This window comes from Artemia franciscana, chromosome 11 (genome assembly GCF_032884065.1).
Source record: "Artemia franciscana chromosome 11, ASM3288406v1, whole genome shotgun sequence".
NCBI classification, from domain to species: domain Eukaryota; kingdom Metazoa; phylum Arthropoda; class Branchiopoda; order Anostraca; family Artemiidae; genus Artemia; species Artemia franciscana.
Genome location: NC_088873.1, coordinates 47,886,704 through 47,910,527, shown reverse-complemented (window position 1 = coordinate 47,910,527; position 23,824 = coordinate 47,886,704). Strand labels below are relative to the sequence as shown.

The window sequence follows — 23,824 nt, the reverse complement described above, 5'->3', positions numbered from 1 at the left end:
GAACATGAGTCAGATGGGCTGAATAGAGGTTCTCGAAATTGTGGAACCTTCTCTGATTGTCTGTGGGGACATAATTGGAGGAAATTTATCTTTTGTTCCTAGATATAAATTTTTGACAAGGGGACTTCAATGCTTCCATTCTTCAATAAACTTTTCTTTTTTAAGTTTTGAAATTACTCATCCATTTCTTTGTCTATTTTAAAATGCACGATGGAAAGTTCCCTCTTGGTGAGCTCAGCCAGGCATGGAAAAACTCAGCGAAGTTTCTTGTTTTGCATATTTTTTCTACATCAAGCGTTTGGCCATTTTGTTCGAATCTTAGAACTGAAAACATATGGCAGCTTGTGCAACTGGAAGTCAATATCTGTGAGTTTTGGTATTAGACTTGTAAATCGGTTACCTACGACACCAAGAGATGGGATACTGCTTTTCTCAGTACTCAGGGTCACCTTTGCATTTACAAACTGAAAGGGCTTGAAAAAAGAATTAGCTTGCGGGAATCACTTCAGCGTCTCGCGTAAGGCAAACTGGTAAAGTTTATCTCCACTAATAATTCTGTGTTCCTTATTAAAACCTGAGAGAAAGGAAGAGAAATAGAGAGAGGAAAAAAAAAATTCTGATGAACCCCAGCAGCAGGATTTCTCTACAATGTGAGTCGTTTGACATACATCCAGACACAAATTGCTCAAAAATCTCTGATTGCACATATGGCACTGGTGACGTCTTTTAGTTATACAACCAAAATACGGCATATATCAAGAACTGCTCACCTGAGAATGGGAGATATTTTTCAGTAAAATGGAATTATAAACTTTTCTAGTGATTTAATTTATGTGTGGTTGAGTAAATTTCCACTCAACACACTCAAACAACCAGATTTCTTTTTTTACTGATCTTGGTACTTCCAATTTTTATTTTTTATATTATCAGGATTATCACTATGTTTTGTTTTTTTTTTTTGTTTTTTTTTACAGCAGTTCCATTAAAGATCTTAATATAGAGCTACATCAACTCGGACAAAAGAACATTTAATATATATGCTGAATTTTGGAACGACGTCAAAGAAAGGAAGCTTCTTTTTTCAAATGGAGAAAGTTTATTAAAAAATAAATAGAAAATATGTCAGTTTAGTCTCCAATAGCAAGAGTTTGTAGAGCGAACTAAAATACACAGCAGCAAACAATGTAATTTACGCTATCAGAAGCAAACAGAATCATCAACAGACAAAAAAAAACTATTTCTTAGGAAAGAACGAGAGAGAAATAAAACGATAAATTAATTACAAAACACATGCAATAATTAAATTAGTATAATAATAATAAATTAACATATTACATATAATTATAACAATTCTAAATTTAAGTCGATTGACAATTTTAGCTAATAATTATACGTAAATTTTATTAGTTATTCTCCATTATAAATTAATTAGTAATTGACATAATACATGTTCATGTAACAAAATAATTAGTATCATAAAATAAACAATATTAAACAAAGTTAGTATATTAAGCGGCTGTTGGATCATTTTCCGGTCATTACGTCACAAGTGATTTTCTTTCGGTGTTCCACAAAAAATAATTTCACATATACTTGGTGGTTATGGGTTTCCCCCTTCGTGTACACTCTGGTGTCTTCTCAAAGAAGAAGTGTCAGAATACTTCTTTTCACAGAGGCCACAGGTGTAGGGCTTTTCCCCTGTGTGAGTATTTTGATGCCTTCTCAAATCAGAACTGGTAGAAAACCTTTTATCGCATATGGCACACACGTGCGGTTTATCCCCTGTATGTGTTCTTTGATGTTTCCTCAGTGAAGAATTGTCGGAATACTTTTTTTCACACACGCTGCATTTGTAGGGTTTTTCTCCCGTATGAGTGTTTTTATGTCTACTCAAATCAGAACTAGTAGAAAATTTTTTTTCGCATATGGAACACCCGAACGGTTTATCCCCGGTGTGTATCCTTTGATGTTTACTTAAACTTGAAGCCAAAGTAAACAGATTATTGCAGATATCACATTTGTAGGGTTTTTCCCCTGTATGCACTCTTCGATGTTTACTCAAATCAGAACTAGATGAAAACCTTTTCTCGCACAAGGCACACACATAAGGTTTATCTCCGGTATGAATTCTATGGTGTTTATTTAAACTTGATATCAGAGAAAACTTTTTTTCACATATATCACAGCTGTAGGGTTTCTCTCCAGTGTGAGTTCTTTGATGTATGTTTAGACTATAACTATTAAAAAATTGCTTGTTGCATAAATGGCACTGATGGCATCTTTTACTTATAGAAGACGACTGTGCTTCCATCGACTCGATTTTGCAAAATTGGATTGGAGCTTGAATACCTAAAATATAAGTTAGTTTAAACTTTATAAATCCAAATCTACCATGACACAGAAGTACCTGTTTATAATTAGTTTCTTTCCAGGTTGTCAAATCTATTCAAACGAAAACCTCAAATTCAACTAACTTTAAACAAACATAATTTAAGGACTGAAAGTCATTTAGAAACCGACAAGAAATTTTTAGACATGGTGATCAGATTGAAGAGAATTAAACCGTTACTAGAACGGTTTAGGCCCCAAAGTAGTTGTGCTGTTTAAATTTCGAATGTTGAGGTTGAGGCTGAATCTTTAGTAATAAAGTGGTATTTTTGGTAGTGAGAAGCTAAGATTAGAACGTACCAGTGTTTTGATATTCTCCATTATTCTAGGAGAGGGTCTCTCATGGAACAAGTAACACTTGGCACAAACTTTTTTGATCTCTTTCCTAATTATGCAGCGTCTGCTGTAACCTAGGAAACAACGCTCTATCAAATTATTATTTATTTAATAATAATTTCTATAAATTATTGATTATTTAAGTAATCAAAAACTTAAAACATCTATTTGAAATAAAACTGCTAGGTTAGAAAGAATCGTCATTTACAGCTGATTTGGAAATGGTAACTAGTATTTCGATTAATCTTTATAATAGTTTGCGAAGAAATAATTTAAAAAGATCACAAGAATAGCCTGAAACCCTTCAAAATGATCTTGGATCAAGATAAATACACTGTGCCGCTTGAATCACCATAGTCGAAAATCCAATTTAGAGGAATTAAAGCCCCCCCCCATATTCAGCAACAGGAAAAGTTGTCTTTTTTCGTTAAGAATGCAGTGAGACAGTGACACCTTTTTTCTTTTTTTTTTAACTTAAGACAAAAGGACATTTAAGACAAGGACGTTACACAGAAATCAAAGCGAAAAAAACTACCGTAAACATGAGTAAATAGCTTTTCATATTGGCCGCGTTAACTGTAAGATGAGTACCGGTACATTTAGGTAAGAGTTTATACCAGTAACAACTTATACATGCATTAAAAAGTTTATGTACAAGTTTATATCATTCGTAATGACCCTGCTACGGCATGAGCATAAACTTACTGTAAATAACTTTCAGAAGGCTAAATCGTAGGGAAACAAAACACAGGGAGATACAATAAACCTAGACTGTAGTACTGTTTCTCAGACAACAAATAAAACAAAAGATGGTATGAGAGAAAGAACAAGCTATTAAAATAAGACTAGTAACAATCAACAAAAGATTATCCCTTAGAACAAAAAGTCTAAAATAAGAAACGTAATACCACATACACCTAGCTCGGCTATAATTAGCACTGGAGTCTAATCGTCAAGATTATTCGGATTACTTGATTATTTTGTTAGTATACGCAAAGTTTTTATGGTCTTACAAGAATTTTTCTATATCTGTTTCCAACCGAAATCGGCAAAGATCTTTATTGCTTTTCGAAGATCCAAGTTCAATACGGTTTTACTTGGTATCCCATAAAGGATTATATGACAAGGTGGCACACCAAAAGAACTTTTTTCCGAAGGTTTCTACTTGAAAAAGTGGTTGCGTCTGTAGTGGTTGGTATGAGTGGTTGGTATGAGTGGTTGTGGTTGTAAATTTTTCTCTCGCACGTAGTTATACCTTCGTCATTATTAGCTATTTGAGCCAATTCAGGGTCTTCCTTAACCTCTACTAGAGAGAAAGAAAAGGTCGTCTTGGGGTCTTCACGATCCAACGAAGAGGTAGAATCGGTTGTGCGGAAGATCTCTTCTTCAGCTTTAATCTCTGAAATAAAAACATTCATTATTTACACCTACCTTAAACCAGAAAATCATAAATTAGGAAGTAGTTCCACTTTTATCTGAAAAATTTCATTATTTAGCTTGTTTCCCGATGGCAAATCTCCAGCAACTCATAGATGCAGCCGAGTAGCAAACATTTTCGCAGAAACTTTGCCGTGAGACAACTAGTCTTTAAATGTAACTAGCGTACTGTTTGGTGGCATTACCACATCCAGAAGAATCATTTAAATGTATTTTCTTTTCAACAAATTATTTGTACATATATATATATATATATATTATAGAATCAGCATAAGAGTCCGATACTTTTAATGCACCTATTTGTATCAAAATTCCGGATTTTAGAGTTATTCTACAAACTATTTGAAAGTTTGTGAAAGTTCCATTAAGAGGCCATGGTAACAGGGACTGTTTTCTGGGGATCTCACAATGCCGTAACAACTCGAGCCCTTCGTTTCCAGGACATTGGCCAGGGATTATATTCCTTAATGTCAACCTAAAACCATGAAATACCCACCACTTATTTTGTATGGGCTTTAGAAATGTATAGAGAAAAAACCACCGCTAGACAGCAGTATGGACTCTAAAACTAAAAGGCAAAGTAAACAACTTCGTAATTTAAAATGAATCAAAGGAAAGTAAATAGCAGGACTGAAAGAAAAAGGACAGAAATAAAACCATATAACATGTTAAACATAAATAAACAGAACCTACTATAAATGAATATATGAAAGCTAGAGAAAACTTGACTTAAAGGAATAATGTAGTCAAATTTCAAATCAAAAAAGGAAGAAAAATATTCCCATATTTTAAAACCACAAGGAAGAAAAATATTCTAGTCCTCTCACACTCCCTAAAGGCTAATGCCATTTTTCTTCAGTGAAGCATGAAAAACTATTAGAAACTCAAAAATAAAGCTAAATTGACCAAAGCCAAACTTACCCTGCTTAATAGCAACGAACTCAAAAGAGGGAATTTGTTCAGCCATATTGTGGATTTTCAGAGGAGCCGTCACTTTCTTCTTCTAACCAAAATAAGTATTGAACAAAACTCACACTGCAAAAGAGGGAAAAAATAGTAAATTCCGAAAGAAAAAAATTACAAAAGGTTTTGTATTTGCCCGCAGTTTTAAAATCCTGTGAACATTGTAAATGTGTACATTCTAATAGAGTGACAGGAGGGGGGAAGGATGAAGTCATAATTTCCTTACCCTTAACCACAAAATACCCCAAAAACCAAGAAATTTGTGTTCCATTAGTCAGTGGTTCATTTCCTTTTAGTTAATAGTTTCAGAGTAGGAGGGGCGGAAAAGGCTATTTTACAAGACAGAGATTTGTAAAGATATCCTCTTAAACTGCAACAATTGACAGGAGAATATTGGTATCCTGCATAAAAGAAATTTCATAAGTCCAATGTTGGAAGGTCAGATCCCATTTGTTTTTTAATGGCAAGAGAAACATAGAGATAAGATTTGTAGAAGTTCAGAGCTTAAAATGATGACTTAGTTGATATAGCCTAATGTTCACAAACTTGGTAATCTTGAAGTGCTTAGATTTAGATATTGTGTGCTTAATGTATGCACAAAGAACAAATTGATTTAAGTTTAATTATTGTATCATGAATGAAGGTATACCAATAGATTTGCAAGGATACAAGAAGACGAAATCACTAAATTGGTTTTGTTCAGTGCCCTGAAGTAGGGAGATAGGACAGATTAATATAAAATGATTTTAAGTAAAAATATTATCTATTGTTTTACAGGGAAAATTGTTCTTAGTAATTCTCCATGAACTGTGCACTGTATCAATTTCAATCTATTTACTAGATTTAAAATTAATCATTTCTTTTTATGGCTCGTTTTTCGTCGACAGTATTTTTCTGGAGGTACGGTAAGTTCAATCTTATTTTCCTTTAGTTTTGGTTTCTTCCATTTTCATTTCTGTTCAAAATAGTGGTAATCTGAATGAATTTGCAGACATGTGTTTCTGCATAGCTGTCTCCTTTGTTTGACTAGATTGTTCTTAGAAAACAAGATAAGAAAACAAGGACATATGTAAAGATAGTCTAGTGAGAACAGCCTAAGAGTGAATAAATTTCTAAGATTTTTAGGTACTAATGCTGAAATTTGACCTCGAAAAGCTTATCAAACTCAAGGCGTTATCAGATTTGAATCAAATTTATATTAAAGCTGTTCTAGAAGTAGAGTTATACCCTGTATACCCTGGTTCCTTTGTCTATCAAATTATTCAGATATTATTAAACTCTGTTCTTCAGATCACCTACTTGGAAGAAAGATGGTAGTGTCTTTTTTTACTAAGAGCAACCTTTACCCTAAGATTATTCAAGTCCCAAGTTTATCAAGTATGAGGAAATCCTCTGGCTATGTAACAGACATAAAGTGATCCCCCATCCTTTTAATATTGCTGCAATAGCTGTATTTTATTAAAAAAAAGATGCACTATATCCAGAACATAAAATCAAGCAAATTATTTTGTTTTTCAAGATAATTGAATATTTAGTATCAAGAAATATTAAGAAAAGTATCAAGAGGCTTAGTATCAAGAAAATTTAGTAAGCAACTTGGGGAAGATTTCCCCCTCCAACTCCCCCCAATGTCAACAGATCTGATCGGAATCTGAAATAAGAGCTCTGAGACATGAATTCCTTCTAAATATCAAATTTCATTAAGATCCAGTCACCCGTTCTTAAGTTAAAAATACCTCAATTTTTTTGATTTTTCCAAATTAACAAACACCCCCCCCCCCCTAGCTCCTCCAAAGAGAACAGATCCGTTCCAATTATGTCAATCCCGTAACTAGAACTTGTGCTTATTCTTTCGATCAAGTTTCATTCCAATCTCTCCACTCTCAGCATTTTCCAAGATTTCTGTTTCCCTCCTCCAGCCCCCTATGTCCCCGGATCCAATTCGAGTCGAAAATGGAGCGTCTGAGACATATGATCCTTCTATATATGTATATCAAGTTTCATTAAGATCCGATCACCTATTCGTAAGATAAAAATACCCCAATTTTCATGTTTTCCAAGAATTCCGGTTTCTCCCTCCAACTGCCCCCAATGTCACAGGATCTGGTCGGAATTTAAAATTAGAGCGTTAAAGCACAAGATCCTTCTAAATATCAAATTTCATTCTGGTCACCCTTTCGTAAGTTACAAATACCTCATTTTTCCAAATTATCCCCCCCCCAACTCCACCAAAGAGAGCAGATCCAGGTCGGTTATGTCAGTCATGTATCTTAGACAGGTTTCTATTCTCCCCATCCAGTTTCATCCTGATCTCACCGCTTGATGTATTTTCTAAGATTTCCAGTCCCCCCAACTGACCCCCCCCCCAATTACGCTTGATCCGGTTGAGATTTAAAATAAGAGATCAGAGTTACAAGGTCCTTCTAAATATGAAGTTTCATGAAGATCCAATCACTCCTTTGTAAGTTAAAAATACGTCATTTTTTCTAATTTTTCAGAATTACCCCCCCCCCCCCAATAGAGCGGATCCGTTCCAATTATGTCAATCATGTATCTAAGACTTCTGCTTATTTTTCCCACCCAGTTTCATCCCAATCCCTCCAATCTAAGCGTTTTCCATGATTTTAGGTTCCCCCCCCCCCAATGTCACCAGATCCGGTCGGGATTTAAAATAAGAGATTCAAGACACGATATCCTTCTAAATGTCAAATTTCATTGAGATCCGATCACCCATTCGTAAGTTAAAAATACCTCATTTTTTTCTAATTTTTCAGAATTAACCCCCCCCCCCCCAACTAACCCAAAGAGAGCGGATCCGTTCTCCCTCCCAACTCCCTCCCCCCAATGTCACCAGACCCAGTCGGGATTTAAAATAACAGCTCTGAGACACAATATCCTTCCAAACTTCAAATTTAATTAAGATCTGATCAACCATTCATAAGTTAAAAATACTTCATTTTTTCCGAATTAAACAGCCCCCCCTCCCAGATCGTCAAATCGAGAAAACGACTATTTCTAATTTAACCTGGTCCGGTCCCTGATATAAGCCTGCCAAATTTCATTGTTCTAGCTTACCTGGAAGGGCCTAAAGTAACAAAACCAGGACTGACAGACTGACAGACCTACAGAATTTGCAATTGCTATATGTCACTTGGTTAATACCAAGTGCCATAAAAAAAGAATATCAAAAACAAAAACAGCTCTTTTTGTTTTGTAGTTGCTGTTTTTTAGAGTTTTAGATCCTGTTGGGTCAAGTTATTCATAATTCATTACTGTGAACTATTTGATCTATCTTCAAATACAGAAACCAAGCAGCAGAGTAAGAAACAAAGACCAATTGTCTGTAAAAATAGGTCTGAAAATAAGATAAAACTTTACAGGGAAACAATCTCTAATAATATTGACATGATTAATATTTAATGTTTGATTAATATAATGTTTGTTTATATTTTCCTGTGAGTGTTTTTGAAGGTACAAATTATTTTTGTCATGACATGCTAATGCTAGCAATGGCTATTGTAGTGAATAAGTATATTATATTCTATTCTATTATAATAACAAATTTCTACTTTTGGCTATAGGCTAATATAGAACTTCTATATGGATTATTTTTTAGGATCTCTTTTGTTTTAACCAACTATTCTCTGAATTAGGAAATGATTTATAGTTTCATTTTTTCTCATTACAAGTAGCAGAAGGAAGGGGCTGCAATTTTGACAGTAAGAAAATTATACTTAGGAAAAGATTTGAATGGCAAATCCAATTCTACCACAATTTTTTTTTATCTCAGGATTAGCCTTCATACAGCTTTAATAGTTGCTGAAGCATTAGAAGTTGTGTAGGTAGATCTAGGAATTTTAAAAAATTCCAATGCTTTAATTTGAGCAGAATATCTATTCAGTAAAATTTCATTCATTTACTAAACAATTTTCCTAGGCTATAAAAAGATTCTAGACTGCACTTGAACCACTCAATCAAGCATGGACGCCCACCAAAAATATTATAGGGGGAGGGAACCAGAGTAGCAAGGGTGAGTGGAGGAGGAGGGGAATACATATGAGGATAATACTCATATGAAGATAATTTGTCAGGGAAAGTGGAAAAGTACTTAATTTTTACATGCCACATGAAGCAAAACAAAAAAATTTCCAATGGCAAAGATTCCTGGCAAGACCATCAATTCCTTTAATTGGTACTTAAAGGTACTTGCATTATAGCACCAACACTCAAGAAGTGTAGCTAGTGGAATCCTAATGAAAAATACCAAAACATGATGAAATATATAATACTTCAGAACCAAATTTGGTATACATTTGCACACAAGTGGGTAACTTAACATAAAATAAACTAACCCCCCCCCCCTTAATGTGCAAATATATATTCCAAACTGTTTAACTCTAATGTATTCTGTCACCCACCACTTGTTTTCCACTGAGTCTAAGCTAATTGTTTCTTTAATATACAGATAAAACTAGAGAGCAAATGGCAACCCTGAATGAAAGAGAATTTTTGGCAAACCAATTTTTTTTTTTTTTACAATACTGATATTTGGGGAAATCCCCAAAATTCCAGGATAGTGGAAGCACTGCTACTTTCAGACAAAATCTACCAACAAAGTTTACTAGGCCATGAAAACAGCCAAGTAGCATTGCAACAATACTACCCCACTTTTTGCAAGGCAGAGTACAACTTGTGTTTTGACAGCTTTTCTTTGAGCAAAAATTGTTCTTATATGTAAAAATAGTATTTTCAGACAAAATCTACCAACAAATTTGAAACTGCCAAGTAGCATTGCTACTTTGCTGTCTAGACTTTTGCACAGAGGCTCATCACCAATTAATGAGGCATTGTTTAATAAAATTGTCTTCTTAAGAAATTTAGCAAAACATTTGGCTCACAAAATTTAGTAAAATATTGTCAACATGCTCTTATGCACCTATATTTTTTATGAACAATCTTATCATATTTGTTGTTGTTGCTCTTTTCAATTATTGTTTGAAAGTATAGAAATTTGGCCCAGCAAAACAAGTGCAGCAATTGTAATATAATCAACATCTAATAGTCAAAACAATTTCCAAGACCACACTGGCTAACTATGGCAAGTAGAGACAATACTCAAACAGGACAAAAAGCAAGGATATTTCCAGCCAGGAAAACAGCAAAATGGCAATGCAACTTTTTAGGCAAAAACTTCTGCTCAGCCATCCTCAGTGCAGAGATAGAAAAATAATAAAAGACCATAAAAAATAACCACTAAAATGGATAAGAACAAACCATAGAAAAGCAACTGCTAAAATGAAAATAGGCCCTGCTGATATGGTAAAAGGATACCTGAATAAAAAACTGATATTAAATGGCAATTTCAGATACTAAATCTAAGGTCAATTTAATTAGTACCTTTTTAAAAGCCAACTGCTTAACAGGTCTGGAACCATATGACCATATTATGGATATATCTTAATACAAAATGAAATAGTGTGGCTTGTTGTACATATGCTGGGCCAAGGTGGTATAAAACATCTTGGGCCTTTGGCATAGTTTCATGGCTTTTTCAACTGAAGATCTGTTTTCCAACATCTGTTCTCCTAATTGTTGTTGAGTTATGTGAATATAGAAGTGGCTGCAAGAACAGTAGATCCTACAAACACCACTCCCCAGTATGGTATTTGCTTTATCTTTCCTACAGTTAAAAAATATTGTAGCTAATTTGAGGCTATGGTCAAAAATTGCACTGAAGAAAGCTGAGCAGAGGTATTGCCAAAATATTTGCATTGCATTTTTATTTTTCACAGGATGGAAATATCCAAACAGCCGCCACAACCAGCAAAATATCCAAAACCAGCCTTCACTGTGAAAATAGGAACTAGAACTTCTAATTTCAAATTAAATAAGGCTTTTCTTAAGTCTATATGACCAGCCCTCAGAACAAGGGCAGTGAGTTAGGTATTTTTTCATTGTTTACATAAAGTATATGCTATTGAGAAAGGTATAAATGTTTGACCTTTACTTTCCAACAAAAACAGGGGTATTTAGGTGAGCCTTTTAGAGATTTAGGGGAGTGTTAAACAAACCAAACACATAAGGCTATGTATATACAGGTTGTCAAAAGGGTGTAACTCAGAAATGACTGAGTTTACTAATTTGGAACTTTCAGTAAATGATCAATTGAACAAAAGGCAATGTTTGCATGCTACTACTAGGGCCTACTAAACTATCACCACTACTATTACCACACTACTACATTTACAATACTGTGGGGGGGAGGGGGAAGAAGTTTGAACTAAATCAACAGACAGTGTAATCATACACAACGTCAAAAGAGTCTATTGCAAGAGCAGACTTGGGTATTAAGTTGGAACTTTCAGAAAATGCTTAAAGGGGAAGATAAATTTACCAAAAGGCAATATGTGCATGCTACAACTAATATTACTATCACAACCACAGCTACATTTACCACTACTAATTCTATAACAACTGCATGCAAAGCTAAGAGCATTAAGGTGAAAACTTCAAGAAGAACACAAATATAAAGGTTATCAAAAGGACACAGCAGCAATGGATAATTGTAGTAAGTTAAACATTCCAGAACTTGATGTTGATTTCATTTTAGCATTTGTTTTTTTTTATGGTTTGTTCTTGTTTATTTTAGTGGTTAGTTTTTATGGTCTTTTATTGTTTTTCCTACACAAACAATGCAGAGAATTATGGATTGCATGCCACCCAGGATGCATTATATCAAATACATAACCAAAGCATCTCTATAGGCTATATTCAATAAAAAAACTAGTTTTTTTAAATGAAAGTAAGGAGCAACATTAAAACTTAAACCGAACAGAAATTACTATGTATATGAAATAAGTTTTCCCCTCTGCAATCCCTCACTCTTTATGCTAAAGTTTTTAATTGTTTTAAAAATTAGAATTGTGGCAAAGAGTCAAACTTTAGCATAAAGAGCAAGGGATTGCAAAGGGGAAAACCCATTTCATATACAGAGTAATTTCTGTTCGTTTTAAGTTTTAATGTTGCTCCTTACTTTCAGTTAAAAAAAACTAGGTTTTTTTATTTAATTTCTGAACGTTTTTGAATTAATGCATGTTTGATTTTGGCTCTCCACACATAAATTATTAAAATGAAGTTTGCATACTAATTCACTATTTGGCTAAATGGCTTTCTCTTAATTTTAATCAGACAATTTTGAGAAATAAGGAGTGGGGAAGGAGGTGTAGTTGCCCTCCAATTTTTTGATTACTTAAAAAAGCAAGTAGAACTTTTAATTTTTTACAAACGTTTTTATTAGTAAAAAATATATGTAACTTGAGAATTAATTTACATAAAAAAACTTTTATATTCTTATATTTTTATTATGTATATCAGGGGGTTTGTCCCCTTGTTAATACCTTGCTCTTTATACTAAATCTTAAGTTTTGTCCCAATTCTTTAGGAATGACCCCTGAATCAGAAAGGCCATAGAATAAGTAGTTGAAATTCCTAAAAATACTTTAGCATAAAGAGTGATGTTTTAATTTCCTCCTAAATACGTCGCTCTTTATGCTATAGTATTTTTAGAACCCCTCATATGCTTAATAATCTCTGTTTGTTTTAAGTTTTAATGCTACTCCTTATTTTCAATTGAAAAAACTTTTTCATATTTATTTTGTCATTGTTTTTTTTATATTAATTCTAGAAAATCCTCTACCATTTTCCTTGAGTTTCTCTTCCCCCACAACATATTCCTCCAAGGAAAGATATTCCCATATAGCCCCCTCCCCTCAACACAACCCCCAAAACCAAAAGAATTTAACTGAAAACATCTGTACACTTCCCAATAACCATTGCTGTATATAAACACTGGTCAAAGTTTATAACTTGCAGCCCCTCCCCCAGGGACTGTAGGGGAGTAAGTCATCCCCAAATACATAGTTATTATGGTTTTTGACTAAGAGGAACAAAATGGCTATCTCAAAATTTTGACCTGTTGACTTTGGGAAAAATGAGTGTGGGAGGGGGCATAGATGCCCTCCAATCTTTTGGTCACTTAAAAAGGGCACTAGAACTTTTCATTTCTATTAGGTTTAGCCATCTTGCAACATTCTAGGACCACTTGGTTGAAATGATGACCTCTGGGAAAAAGAAAAAAAAAAACAAATAAACATGCACTTGTGATCCTGTCTTCTGGCAAAAAATACAAAATTCCACATTTTTGTAGATAAGAGGCTTCAAATTTTTTGCTGTAGGGTTCTCTTATATGCTGAATGCAATGGTGTGATTTTCATTAAGATTCTATGACTTTTAGGGGGTGTTTCTCCCTATTTTCCAAAATAAGGTAAATTTTCTCAGGCTTGTAACTTTTGATGACAGAGATTAAATTTGATGAAACTTGTATATTTAAAATCAGCATGAAAATCCAATTATTTTGATGTATCTTCTAGCATCAAAATTCCAATTTTTAGAGTTTCGTTTACTATAGAGCCAGGTTGCTCCTTACTACACTTTGTTACTGTGAACAGTTTGATTAAATGTTTAATTAAAAAATACTTGCATAGCCTAGTTACTACTTATCTTGCTTAGACTTTGCTGATTATCTCCAAGTGGACACAGAAAACCGGTTTCATTGCAGAGCAAGAACCAAGTGTGGTTAATATATTAGGTAAGAACCAATGTTTTCTTCTTTTCCTTCACAGCCTACCTGCCATAGACAGATTAGTTGTTTGCAAATTTATTTCTTTACAAGCCTGATGTAATCTTCCATAAACAATCACCCTAGGCTTGGTGATTACATGTATTAGAAAACAGTGGATAATAACTAATAGAAAACAGAAACTGAAATCGTACTGTTAATTCAAATTTATTTTAGCAACATGTTTATTTTTCAAATATATCTACAGCAAAAGCGATGTTGTCATGAAAAAATAAGACGGAATTGATTTTTCATTAGTTCTTTCTCTCATTATAGCCCAAGAAAGTAAGATTGGACTGAACTTCTTGTGCAGATTATTGTTTGATACACAGTCAGTCAGTCGAATACCCAGAACAACTTGTAGGCAACTCCTCTGGAAACGTCTAGATAATCCACTTTTACGAGCAACCATGCTTAAAAACCATGTTTGACCCTGTCATCACTGTACCTGTAGTATTTTTATATTATGTTGTATGGAAGTTTCATGTTATGTTTTTTTGTAGGTAGCCTGGGTCAATAAACCTATTCAATAGACAACATTACATGGTGTCAGAAGTGGGATCAAAATAACAATGGACGTCCTTCAGCCATCAATAAACTGGGAGGTCAACTCCCTTTCAGAAGAATGGGACCGCTTTGAAGAACACGCTAAGCTGATGTTTGCAGGGCCACTTTCAGGCAAAACAGAAAAAGTACTGTGTGCCTACCTACTCATCTGGGCTGGAGCAAAAGGTCGGGAAATATTCAACGCCTTCAGCATCACGCCTGAAGAGCTGCACAAAATTGAACCTTACCTCGCTAAATTCAAAGCATATGCTTCACCTCAGAAGAACACAGTTTTTGCACGATACCTGTTCCAGAAGTGAGACCAAAACGACACAGAGACTGTGGAAAAATACATCACAGATCTAAAGACATTAGTGAAACCATGCTCCTACTACGACCCAGATGAAATGGTTCGGGACCGAATTGTATGTGGAATCCAAAACCAAAACGTGCGTGAAAAGCTCTTGGCTGAAGGTGATGAACTCACACTAGATAAAGCAACCTTTATGTGCAGAAGCCACGAAGCGACCCAGGCTCAACTCAAGACATTCAACGGAACGAGACCAGCCCCCATCAAACAAGAGATCGACGCTATATTCCGCTACCAAAACCGGAACAGTGGTAGAAACAAACAAACAGAAGCAAGCGGCTCCAAGAGTAAAGCATGCTACTTCTGTGGCGGAACATACTCCCCCTCACACATCTGTCCTGCAAAGGGGAAAACCTGCTCCATATGCAAAAAGACCAACCACTTTGCCAGGGTCTGTCGAAGTAAGACAGTCGGTGTAGTTGATGAAGACGCCGCAGATACAAACCCCAGCGACGAAACTGTTTTCCCTTACTCCATCGAGCAAAGTAAGAACAAAGACGAAGCAGTTATTCCACTTACTATCAACAACCAGTTCCCTGTACAATTTAAGATCGACACAGGAGCCCAGGTGAATATCATCCCAAAGAAGTATTTTGACCTCATCACGCCAAAGCCCACCATGAAACCCACCAATAAGCACCTCACAAGCTATTGTGGAGCACGGATCCCAGTAACAGGAGTCTGTGAACTATCCTGTAGGTACAAAGACAACGTGAGCAGCACGCAGCAGTTCTATGTAGTCGAGACCTCATCCTCCCCAATCATTGGCTACCGTTCTAGCCTCAACCTGGACCTGATCAAGCTAGTCCTAAACATAGACGTAGCAACCTCCCAAGTACCTCACCTGAAGGAAAAGTACAAAGAAGTATTCAGAGGAATTGGGAAGCTGGACGGAGAATGCAACATACACCTAAAGGATAACGCTACGCCAACCGTCTACCCAGCCCGTTGAGTCCCCGCCGCTATGCAGGATAAGCTCAAGACAGAGCTCAGTCGCCTAGAAAGCCTAGGTATCATAGAAAAAGTAGTGACCCCGATCGAATGGGTTAACTCAATGGTAATGGTAGAAAAGAAGGACGGCTCCATAAGACTGTGCATAGATCCAGTTGATCTAAATAAGTCCATCAAGCGACCGCACTACCCGATTCCCACTCTGGACGATGTCACCTCGAAGCTACACGGAGCCAAAGTATTCACCAAACTTGATGCCCGATCCGGTTACTGGTCCATTCTGCTGTCTGACGACTCTTCTTATCTCATGACATTCAGCACGATCTATAGGAGATACCGTTTCAAGCGAATGCCCTTCGGAATCATCTCAGCCCAAGATGAATTTCAGCGGCGAATGGAAGACGCTTTCGAAGGCCTAGAAGGATTCGAAATCATCATTGACGACATGATCGTGTATGGCAACACCCAAGAAGAACACGACGAACGTCTAGCAGTAATATTGGAATGCGCCCTTGTCAAGGGCATCCGATTCAACGAAGAGAAGTGCGAGTTCTCAGTATCCAGAGTAAAGTACTTCGGACACGTCATAAGCTCCGAAGGAATGCAGCCAGACCCCGATAAGATCCATGCCATAAACAACATGCCAAGCCCATCATGCCGAGAAGAACTCCAAACACTTCTTGGGATGATCAATTACTTAGCCAAGTACTTTCCAAGTCTCTCAACAAAGAACAAAAAACTCCGTGACCTGACTAAAGCAGACCCGTTCAGCTGGGAAGAGGAACACACGCAGATCCTAGAAGACTTGAAGAGCTCCATAGTATCCAACACCCCGTTCTTCAACCACAAGAGTAACAACGTGGAACTCATAGTTGACGCCTCTAGCCACGGACTTGGTGCACACCTGGTCTCGGAGGGGAAAGTCACAGCTTATGCATCGAGATCGCTCAGCAAAACAGAGCAGAAATATTCCCAGCTAGAAAAAGAGCTGTACGCCATCGTATTTGGCTGCAAACATTTCCACCATTATCTCTATGGCCGGCATGTCGAAGTTACTACTGACCACCGCCCACTCGAAACGGTGGTGGCAAACCCTATCCACAAGGCCCCACCCCGAGTACAGAGATTAATGCTCCAGCTCCAGCCTTATGACCTTAGCCTGAAGTTCCGACCGGGCTCAGAAATTCCTGTAGCCGATGCTCTATCCCGCCTACACCTGGGCGATGCAGATCCAACACTGGAAGAAAGTCTAGATGTCTACGTACACCAAGTTGTACGAAACCTACCTGCCAGTGACCAGAAGCTCGAAGAGATCCGGGTGGAAACAACAAAGGATTCAGAACTGAGTACCCTGATCAAAACGGTCCAAGCGGGGTGGCCGAGTGCAAGAAAAGACTGCCCAACCAACATCCTAGCATACTGGAACTTGCAGCATGAACTCTCCTTCGAAAAAGGCATCCTACTCAAAGGAGAAAGGCTGATCATCCCCAAGAATATGCAGGCAGCTACACTGCAGCAGTTACACGCAGCCCATCTCGGAATCGAGAAAACGAAACAACGAGCCAGAATGTTGGTATATTGGCCAGGACTCAACGCAGACGTCGAGCGGTACATAACGAAGTGCCAAACATGCGCCAACAACATGCCAAGCAATTCAAAGGAACCGATGATAAACCACAACATCGAGACGCTGCCGTGGCAAAAGGTTGCGACCGATCTCTTCGAATGGAAAAGCGCCAGTTTCTTGGTAACCGTCGACTACCACAGCCGTTTTTTCGAAATCGACAAGCTTCCGACGACCTCATCCAGTGCAGTCATCACGAAACTCAAGGCCCATTTCGCCCGACACGGCATACCTTCTCAGCTAATGTCAGACAACGGACCTCAGTTCACATCGAGAGAATTCACTGATTTTGCCAAGACGTGGGGAATCTCACTAACCACGTCCAGCCCAGGATACCCAAAATCCAACGGACTGATCGAGAAGGCGGTACAAATCTCAAAAAACATCATGACGAAAGCGACAGAAAACGGAGAAGACCCCTTTCTGGGTATACTAGAGTATAGGAATACACCAGTCGACGGGTTCACGTCCCCAGCCCAGCTCCTAATGTCGCGTCAGCTAAGATCCATCCTGCCGTGCACCGCACAACACCTCAAGAAGAAAGTCATTCCGACCACACAGTTTACCCGACGAAGAACTGAAATGCAGAAACGCCAAAAGCTGTATCATGACAAATCAGCTAGATCACTGAAACAACTCACCCCCGGAGACGCAGTTTACGTACAGAAGACACCCGACGGACCATGGAGTCAGGCTGTTGTGCTATCCCATGCAGGACAGCCACGATCCTACCGGGTGCGTACCAACGAAGGTTCCGTGCTAAGGAGAAACCGTAAACATCTCACAGCCCGTCCACATCAAAACCAGCAAGGTTTGAGCCGTGTCAGTGAGACAAGCGATGAAGCAGCATCACCAACAACAGAAACGGCTATTGAGTCACCACCCTCAGCTTCACAGCCAGACCTGTTCATGTCCCCATTGCCACTGCGGGACGGTCAGCAGGCCAGCCCTAGCCCCAATGAGACGGCCACCGTATCTCAGCCCCTAGGGTACCAGCGAAACACCATTGCAGCTACGCACGCGTTATGGTCGAATAGTAAGAGGACCCCTGAAGCTAAACCTGTAAAAAAGAGTGAAGTGAAAAGAAGTATGAAAAGCTGCGGCCTCAACGCGGCCAAAGACTCAGTGAAGTGAACCAAGCCAAGACTTTAGTGGACCACTCTTGAAGTTAAAGTGTTTTGAAAGCTTAAGAGGACCCCTGAAGCTAAACCTGTAAAAAAAAGAGTGAAGTGAAAAGAAGTATGAAAAGCTGCGGCCTTAACGCGGCCAAAGACTCAGTGAAGTGAACCAAGCCAAGACTTTAGTGGACCACTCTTGAAGTTAAAGTGTTTTGGAAGTTTAGTATGTTGCTTTTTTATTATGAGAAGGAAGATGTAGTATTTTTATATTATGTTGTATGGAAGTTTCATGTTATGTTTTTTTGTAGGTAGCCTGGGTCAATAAACCTATTCAATAGACAACATTACAGTACCTTCCAATGTTCTAATCTTGGTTTGCAGACTTATCTTTCTAACTATTTATAGCTTCGGATATTTCGAATAACTTTAAGCCCTGGCTATACTACTTTTAAAATCTTTACAGCTCCCACTGTCTTTACTAATAATACTACCAAGATGAGCTAAGCTCTCCAGCTAATCAATCTTTTCGTTACCCAAAGTCACCTTTCCATCTTCACTTATTCCAAGCATCAGCTACTCAGTCTTTTTAAAATTAAAATTCAAACCTATTCTAGCATCCTGACGTCTGAAAATCTCTGAAGATTCATTAATTTTGATCAAACTTTCATTTAGGATGCTTAAATCATCACCTTAATCTAGTCCATCAAAACAAGTCCAGAAAGGCCCATTAGATTCCGTGTTCTATCATTGCTTTTCCTAAAAACCAATCAAAATGATCCATGTAACGGGGGATAGAACACAACCCTACTTAAATCCTGATTTAATGCAAAGCAAGCTGCTAACCTCATTTTCTATCTTAACCATAGCAGTGTTATTCTCATACATAGCACTAGTCCCTTGAATGTGTTTGTCTGGTACACCATACAAGGATAAGCACTTCGCTAAAGCTCTTCTATCAACAGAATCGAACGCTTGCTCATAATCTATAAAACTGAGGACCAAAGGTGTTTAATAGCTCAGGGACCTTGCAATTATTAACCTTAGTATGAAACTCTAGTCGAAACATCCTATACACTATCTAAGACCACACTGTTCTTCTCTTATAACTTTGTCTACAACATCTCTCTGTTTAAAAAGTAATATATTACTCAGTACTTTGCTACCTACAGAGGCCAAGCTAATGCCTCGATAATTACCACACTAGCTGTTATCACCTTTCTTATGCAGTGGTTTGAATAAGGGTTTCCTAAAATTGCCAGGAATTTCCCCTTTTTTAGAAACCCTATTCATAATTTTCAGTAACTTATTTCTAACCTCAGAGCCACCATATTTAAAAAACTCATTTGCCACATTATCAGCAACTGGGGCCTTATTATTTTTTATTCCTTTTAGTACTGTCGCTTATTCTTCCTTTACAAAACTAATCTTTCTTCACATCCAAGGTATGACAAACTTTTTCATTTTCCTCTCTATCTTTTCCTGCAACTCCAACTCTTTAACTCTCGTTAACTCTTACCTTATCATTCATTGTAGCCCCATTTCTATCTTTAACTGCGATAAGTCTGGATTGACTACTCCCTCTCAATTTATTAACATGCCACCACTGTGTTTTACTATTATGCCGTCTTGCTGCATCTTTCAGATCCTCGACAATTTTATTTCTGGCCTCCACTTCACACCTCCTTAGTCCATATTTTAATGCTTTCTGCGCTTTCTTTATATTCCTCTTATTTTCTAATGATCTATCACTCAGATAATTCTTGTTCAAGCATTTTCTCTTATCTATTAAACATAAAGCTTTTTCGCTAATATTTTCTCTATTTCTTCCTAATATTAACTATTTACTCTATATAAAGTCCAATCAAACAGTTCGTGGTAACGAACTGTAGTAAGGAGCGATCCGGCTCAATAGTAACCGAAACTCAAAAATTTTGATATCAATAGTTGCATCAAAAGAATTGCATTTTAATGCTGATTTTAAATATATAAATTTCATCAAGATCAGTTATACCCATCAAAAGTTAAGAGCTTGAGAAAATTGGCCTTATTTTAGAAAATAGGGGGGAACACCCCTTAAAAGTCTTACGATCTTAACGAAAATCACACGATCAGATTCAGCGTATAAGAGAACAATACTGTGGAGGTTTCAAGCCCCTATCTACAAAAATGTGGAATTTCGCTTTTTTTGCCTAAAAAAACATAACATGAAACTTCCATGCAACATAATATAAAAATACTACATCTTCCTTCTCATAATAAAAAAGCAACATACTAAACTTCCAAAACACTTTAACTTCAAGAGTGGTCCACTAAAGTCTTGGCTTGGTTCACTTCACTGAGTCTTTGGCCGCGTTAAGGCCGCAGCTTTTCATACTTCTTTTCACTTCACTCTTTTTTTTACAGGTTTAGCTTCAGGGGTCCTCTTAAGCTTTCAAAACACTTTAACTTCAAGAGTGGTCCACTAAAGTCTTGGCTTGGTTCACTTCACTGAGTCTTTGGCCGCGTTGAGGCCGCAGCTTTTCATACTTCTTTTCACTTCACTCTTTTTTACAGGTTTAGCTTCAGGGGTCCTCTTACTATTCGACCATAACGCGTGCGTAGCTGCAATGGTGTTTCGCTGGTACCCTGGGGCTGAGATACGGTGGCCGTCTCGTTGGGGCTAGGGCTGGCCTGCTGACCGTCCCGCAGTGGCAATGGGGACATGAACAGGTCTGGCTGTGAAGCTGAGGGTGGTGACTCAATAGCCGTTTCTGTTGTTGGTGATGCTGCTTCATCGCTTGTCTCACTGACACGGCTCAAACCTTGCTGGTTTTGATGTGGACGGGCTGTGAGATGTTTACGGTTTCTCCTTAGCACGGAACCTTCGTTGGTACGCACCCGGTAGGATCGTGGCTGTCCTGCATGGGATAGCACAACAGCCTGACTCCATGGTCCGTCGGGTGTCTTCTGTACGTAAACTGCGTCTCCGGGGGTGAGTTGTTTCAGTGATCTAGCTGATTTGTCATGATACAGCTTTTGGCGTTTCTGCATTTCAGTTCTTCGTCGGGTAAACTGTGTGGTCGGAATGACTTTCTTCTTGAGGTGTTGTGCGGTGCACGGCAGGATGGATCTTAGCTGACGCGACATTAGGAGCTGGGCTGGGGACGTGAACCCGTCGACTGGTGTATTCCTATACTCTAGTATACCCAGAAAGGGGTCTTCTCCGTTTTCTGTCGCTTTCGTCATGATGTTTTTTGAGATTTGTACCGCCTTCTCGATCAGTCCGTTCGATTTTGGGTATCCTGGGCTGGACGTGGTTAGTGAGATTCCCCACGTCTTGGCAAAATCAGTGAATTCTCTCGATGTGAACTGAGGTCCGTTGTCTGACATTAGCTGAGAAGGTATGCCGTGTCGGGCGAAATGGGCCTTGAGTTTCGTGATGACTGCACTGGATGAGGTCGTCGGAAGCTTGTCGATTTCGAAAAAACGGCTGTGGTAGTCGACGGTTACCAAGAAACTGGCGCTTTTCCATTCGAAGAGATCGGTCGCAACCTTTTGCCACGGCAGCGTCTCGATGTTGTGGTTTATCATCGGTTCCTTTGAATTGCTTGGCATGTTGTTGGCGCATGTTTGGCACTTCGTTATGTACCGCTCGACGTCTGCGTTGAGTCCTGGCCAATATACCAACATTCTGGCTCGTTGTTTCGTTTTCTCGATTCCGAGATGGGCTGCGTGTAACTGCTGCAGTGTAGCTGCCTGCATATTCTTGGGGATGATCAGCCTTTCTCCTTTGAGTAGGATGCCTTTTTCGAAGGAGAGTTCATGCTGCAAGTTCCAGTATGCTAGGATGTTGGTTGGGCAGTCTTTTCTTGCACTCGGCCACCCCGCTTGGACCGTTTTGATCAGGGTACTCAGTTCTGAATCCTTTGTTGTTTCCACCCGGATCTCTTCGAGCTTCTGGTCACTGGCAGGTAGGTTTCGTACAACTTGGTGTACGTAGACATCTAGACTTTCTTCCAGTGTTGGATCTGCATCGCCCAGGTGTAGGCGGGATAGAGCATCGGCTACAGGAATTTCTGAGCCCGGTCGGAACTTCAGGCTAAGGTCATAGGGCTGGAGCTGGAGCATTAATCTCTGTACTCGGGGTGGGGCCTTGTGGATAGGGTTTGCCACCACCGTTTCGAGTGGGAGGTGGTCAGTAGTAACTTCGACATGCCGGCCGTAGAGATAATGGTGGAAATGTTTGCAGCCAAATACGATGGCGTACAGCTCTTTTTCTAGCTGGGAATATTTCTGCTCTGTTTTGCTGAGCGATCTCGATGCATAAGCTGTGACTTTCCCCTCCGAGACCAGGTGTGCACCAAGTCCGTGGCTAGAGGCGTCAACTATGAGTTCCACGTTGTTACTCTTGTGGTTGAAGAACGGGGTGTTGGATACTATGGAGCTCTTCAAGTCTTCTAGGATCTGCGTGTGTTCCTCTTCCCAGATGAACGGGTCTGCTTTAGTCAGGTCACGGAGTTTTTTGTTCTTTGTTGAGAGACTTGGAATGTACTTGGCTAAGTAATTGATCATCCCAAGAAGTGTTTGGAGTTCTTCTCGGCATGATGGGCTTGGCATGTTGTTTATGGCACGGATCTTATCGGGGTCTGGCTGCATTCCTTCGGAGCTTATGACGTGTCCGAAGTACTTTACTCTGGATACTGTGAACTCGCACTTCTCTTCGTTGAATCGGATGCCCTTGACAAGGGCGCGTTCCAATATTGCTGCTAGACGTTCGTCGTGTTCTTCTTGGGTGTTGCCATACACGATCATGTCGTCAATGATGATTTCGAATCCTTCTAGGCCTTCGAAAGCGTCTTCCATTCGCCGCTGAAATTCATCTTGGGCTGAGATGATTCCGAAGGGCATTCGCTTGAAACGGTATCTCCCATAGATCGTGCTGAATGTCATGAGATAAGAAGAGTCGTCAGACAGCAGAATGGACCAGTAACCGGATCGGGCATCAAGTTTGGTGAATACTTTGGCTCCGTGTAGCTTCGAGGTGACATCGTCCAGAGTGGGAATCGGGTAGTGCGGTCGCTTGATGGACTTATTTAGATCAACTGGATCTATGCACAGTCTTATGGAGCCGTCCTTCTTTTCTACCATTACCATTGAGTTAACCCATTCGGTCGGGGTCACTACTTTTTCTATGATAACTAGGCTTTCTAGGCGACTGAGCTCTGTCTTGAGCTTATCCTGCATAGCGGCGGGGACTCGTCGGGCTGGGTAGACGGTTGGCGTAGCGTTATCCTTTAGGTGTATTTTGCATTCTCCGTCCAGCTTCCCAATTCCTCTGAATACTTCTTTGTACTTTTCCTTCAGGTGAGGTACTTGGGAGGTTGCTACGTCTATGTTTAGGACTAGCTTGATCAGGTCCAGGTTGAGGCTAGAAC

At 38.6% G+C, this 23,824-nt stretch overlaps 1 protein-coding gene across 3 annotated transcripts; it reads right to left on the bottom strand.

Moving 5' to 3' along the window:
• Positions 1-943: 943 nt before the first annotated feature.
• On the bottom strand, positions 944-14,062 carry LOC136033315 (zinc finger protein 239-like). 3 transcript variants are annotated; one of them, XM_065714098.1, is made up of 4 exons: positions 13,957-14,062; positions 5,083-5,196; positions 3,980-4,123; positions 944-2,349 (listed from the first exon to the last, which is right to left on the bottom strand). In XM_065714098.1, the coding sequence occupies exons 2-4, from the start codon at positions 5,126-5,128 to the stop codon at positions 1,601-1,603; spliced, it is 939 nt and encodes a 312-aa protein (XP_065570170.1). In that variant the 5' UTR covers positions 5,129-5,196; positions 13,957-14,062; the 3' UTR covers positions 944-1,600. The 3 variants fall into 3 exon arrangements, with proteins under 3 accessions (XP_065570170.1, XP_065570171.1, XP_065570172.1); XM_065714099.1 differs by lacking the exon at positions 13,957-14,062 and adding an exon at positions 13,811-13,949; XM_065714100.1 differs by lacking the exon at positions 13,957-14,062 and adding an exon at positions 10,522-10,799.
• Positions 14,063-23,824: the final 9,762 nt, after the last annotated feature.

Coding starts and splice junctions, on each gene's coding strand:
- LOC136033315 (XM_065714098.1), bottom strand. CDS start 5,128: ATGGCTGAACAAATTCCCTCTTTTGAGTTCGTTGCTATTAAGCAGG. Junction 4,124..5,082: donor GTTCGTTGCTATTAAGCAGG/GTAAGTTTGGCT, acceptor TTTTTATTTCAG/AGATTAAAGCTGAAGAAGAG. Junction 2,350..3,979: donor AATAGCTAATAATGACGAAG/GTATAACTACGT, acceptor CTTATATTTTAG/GTATTCAAGCTCCAATCCAA.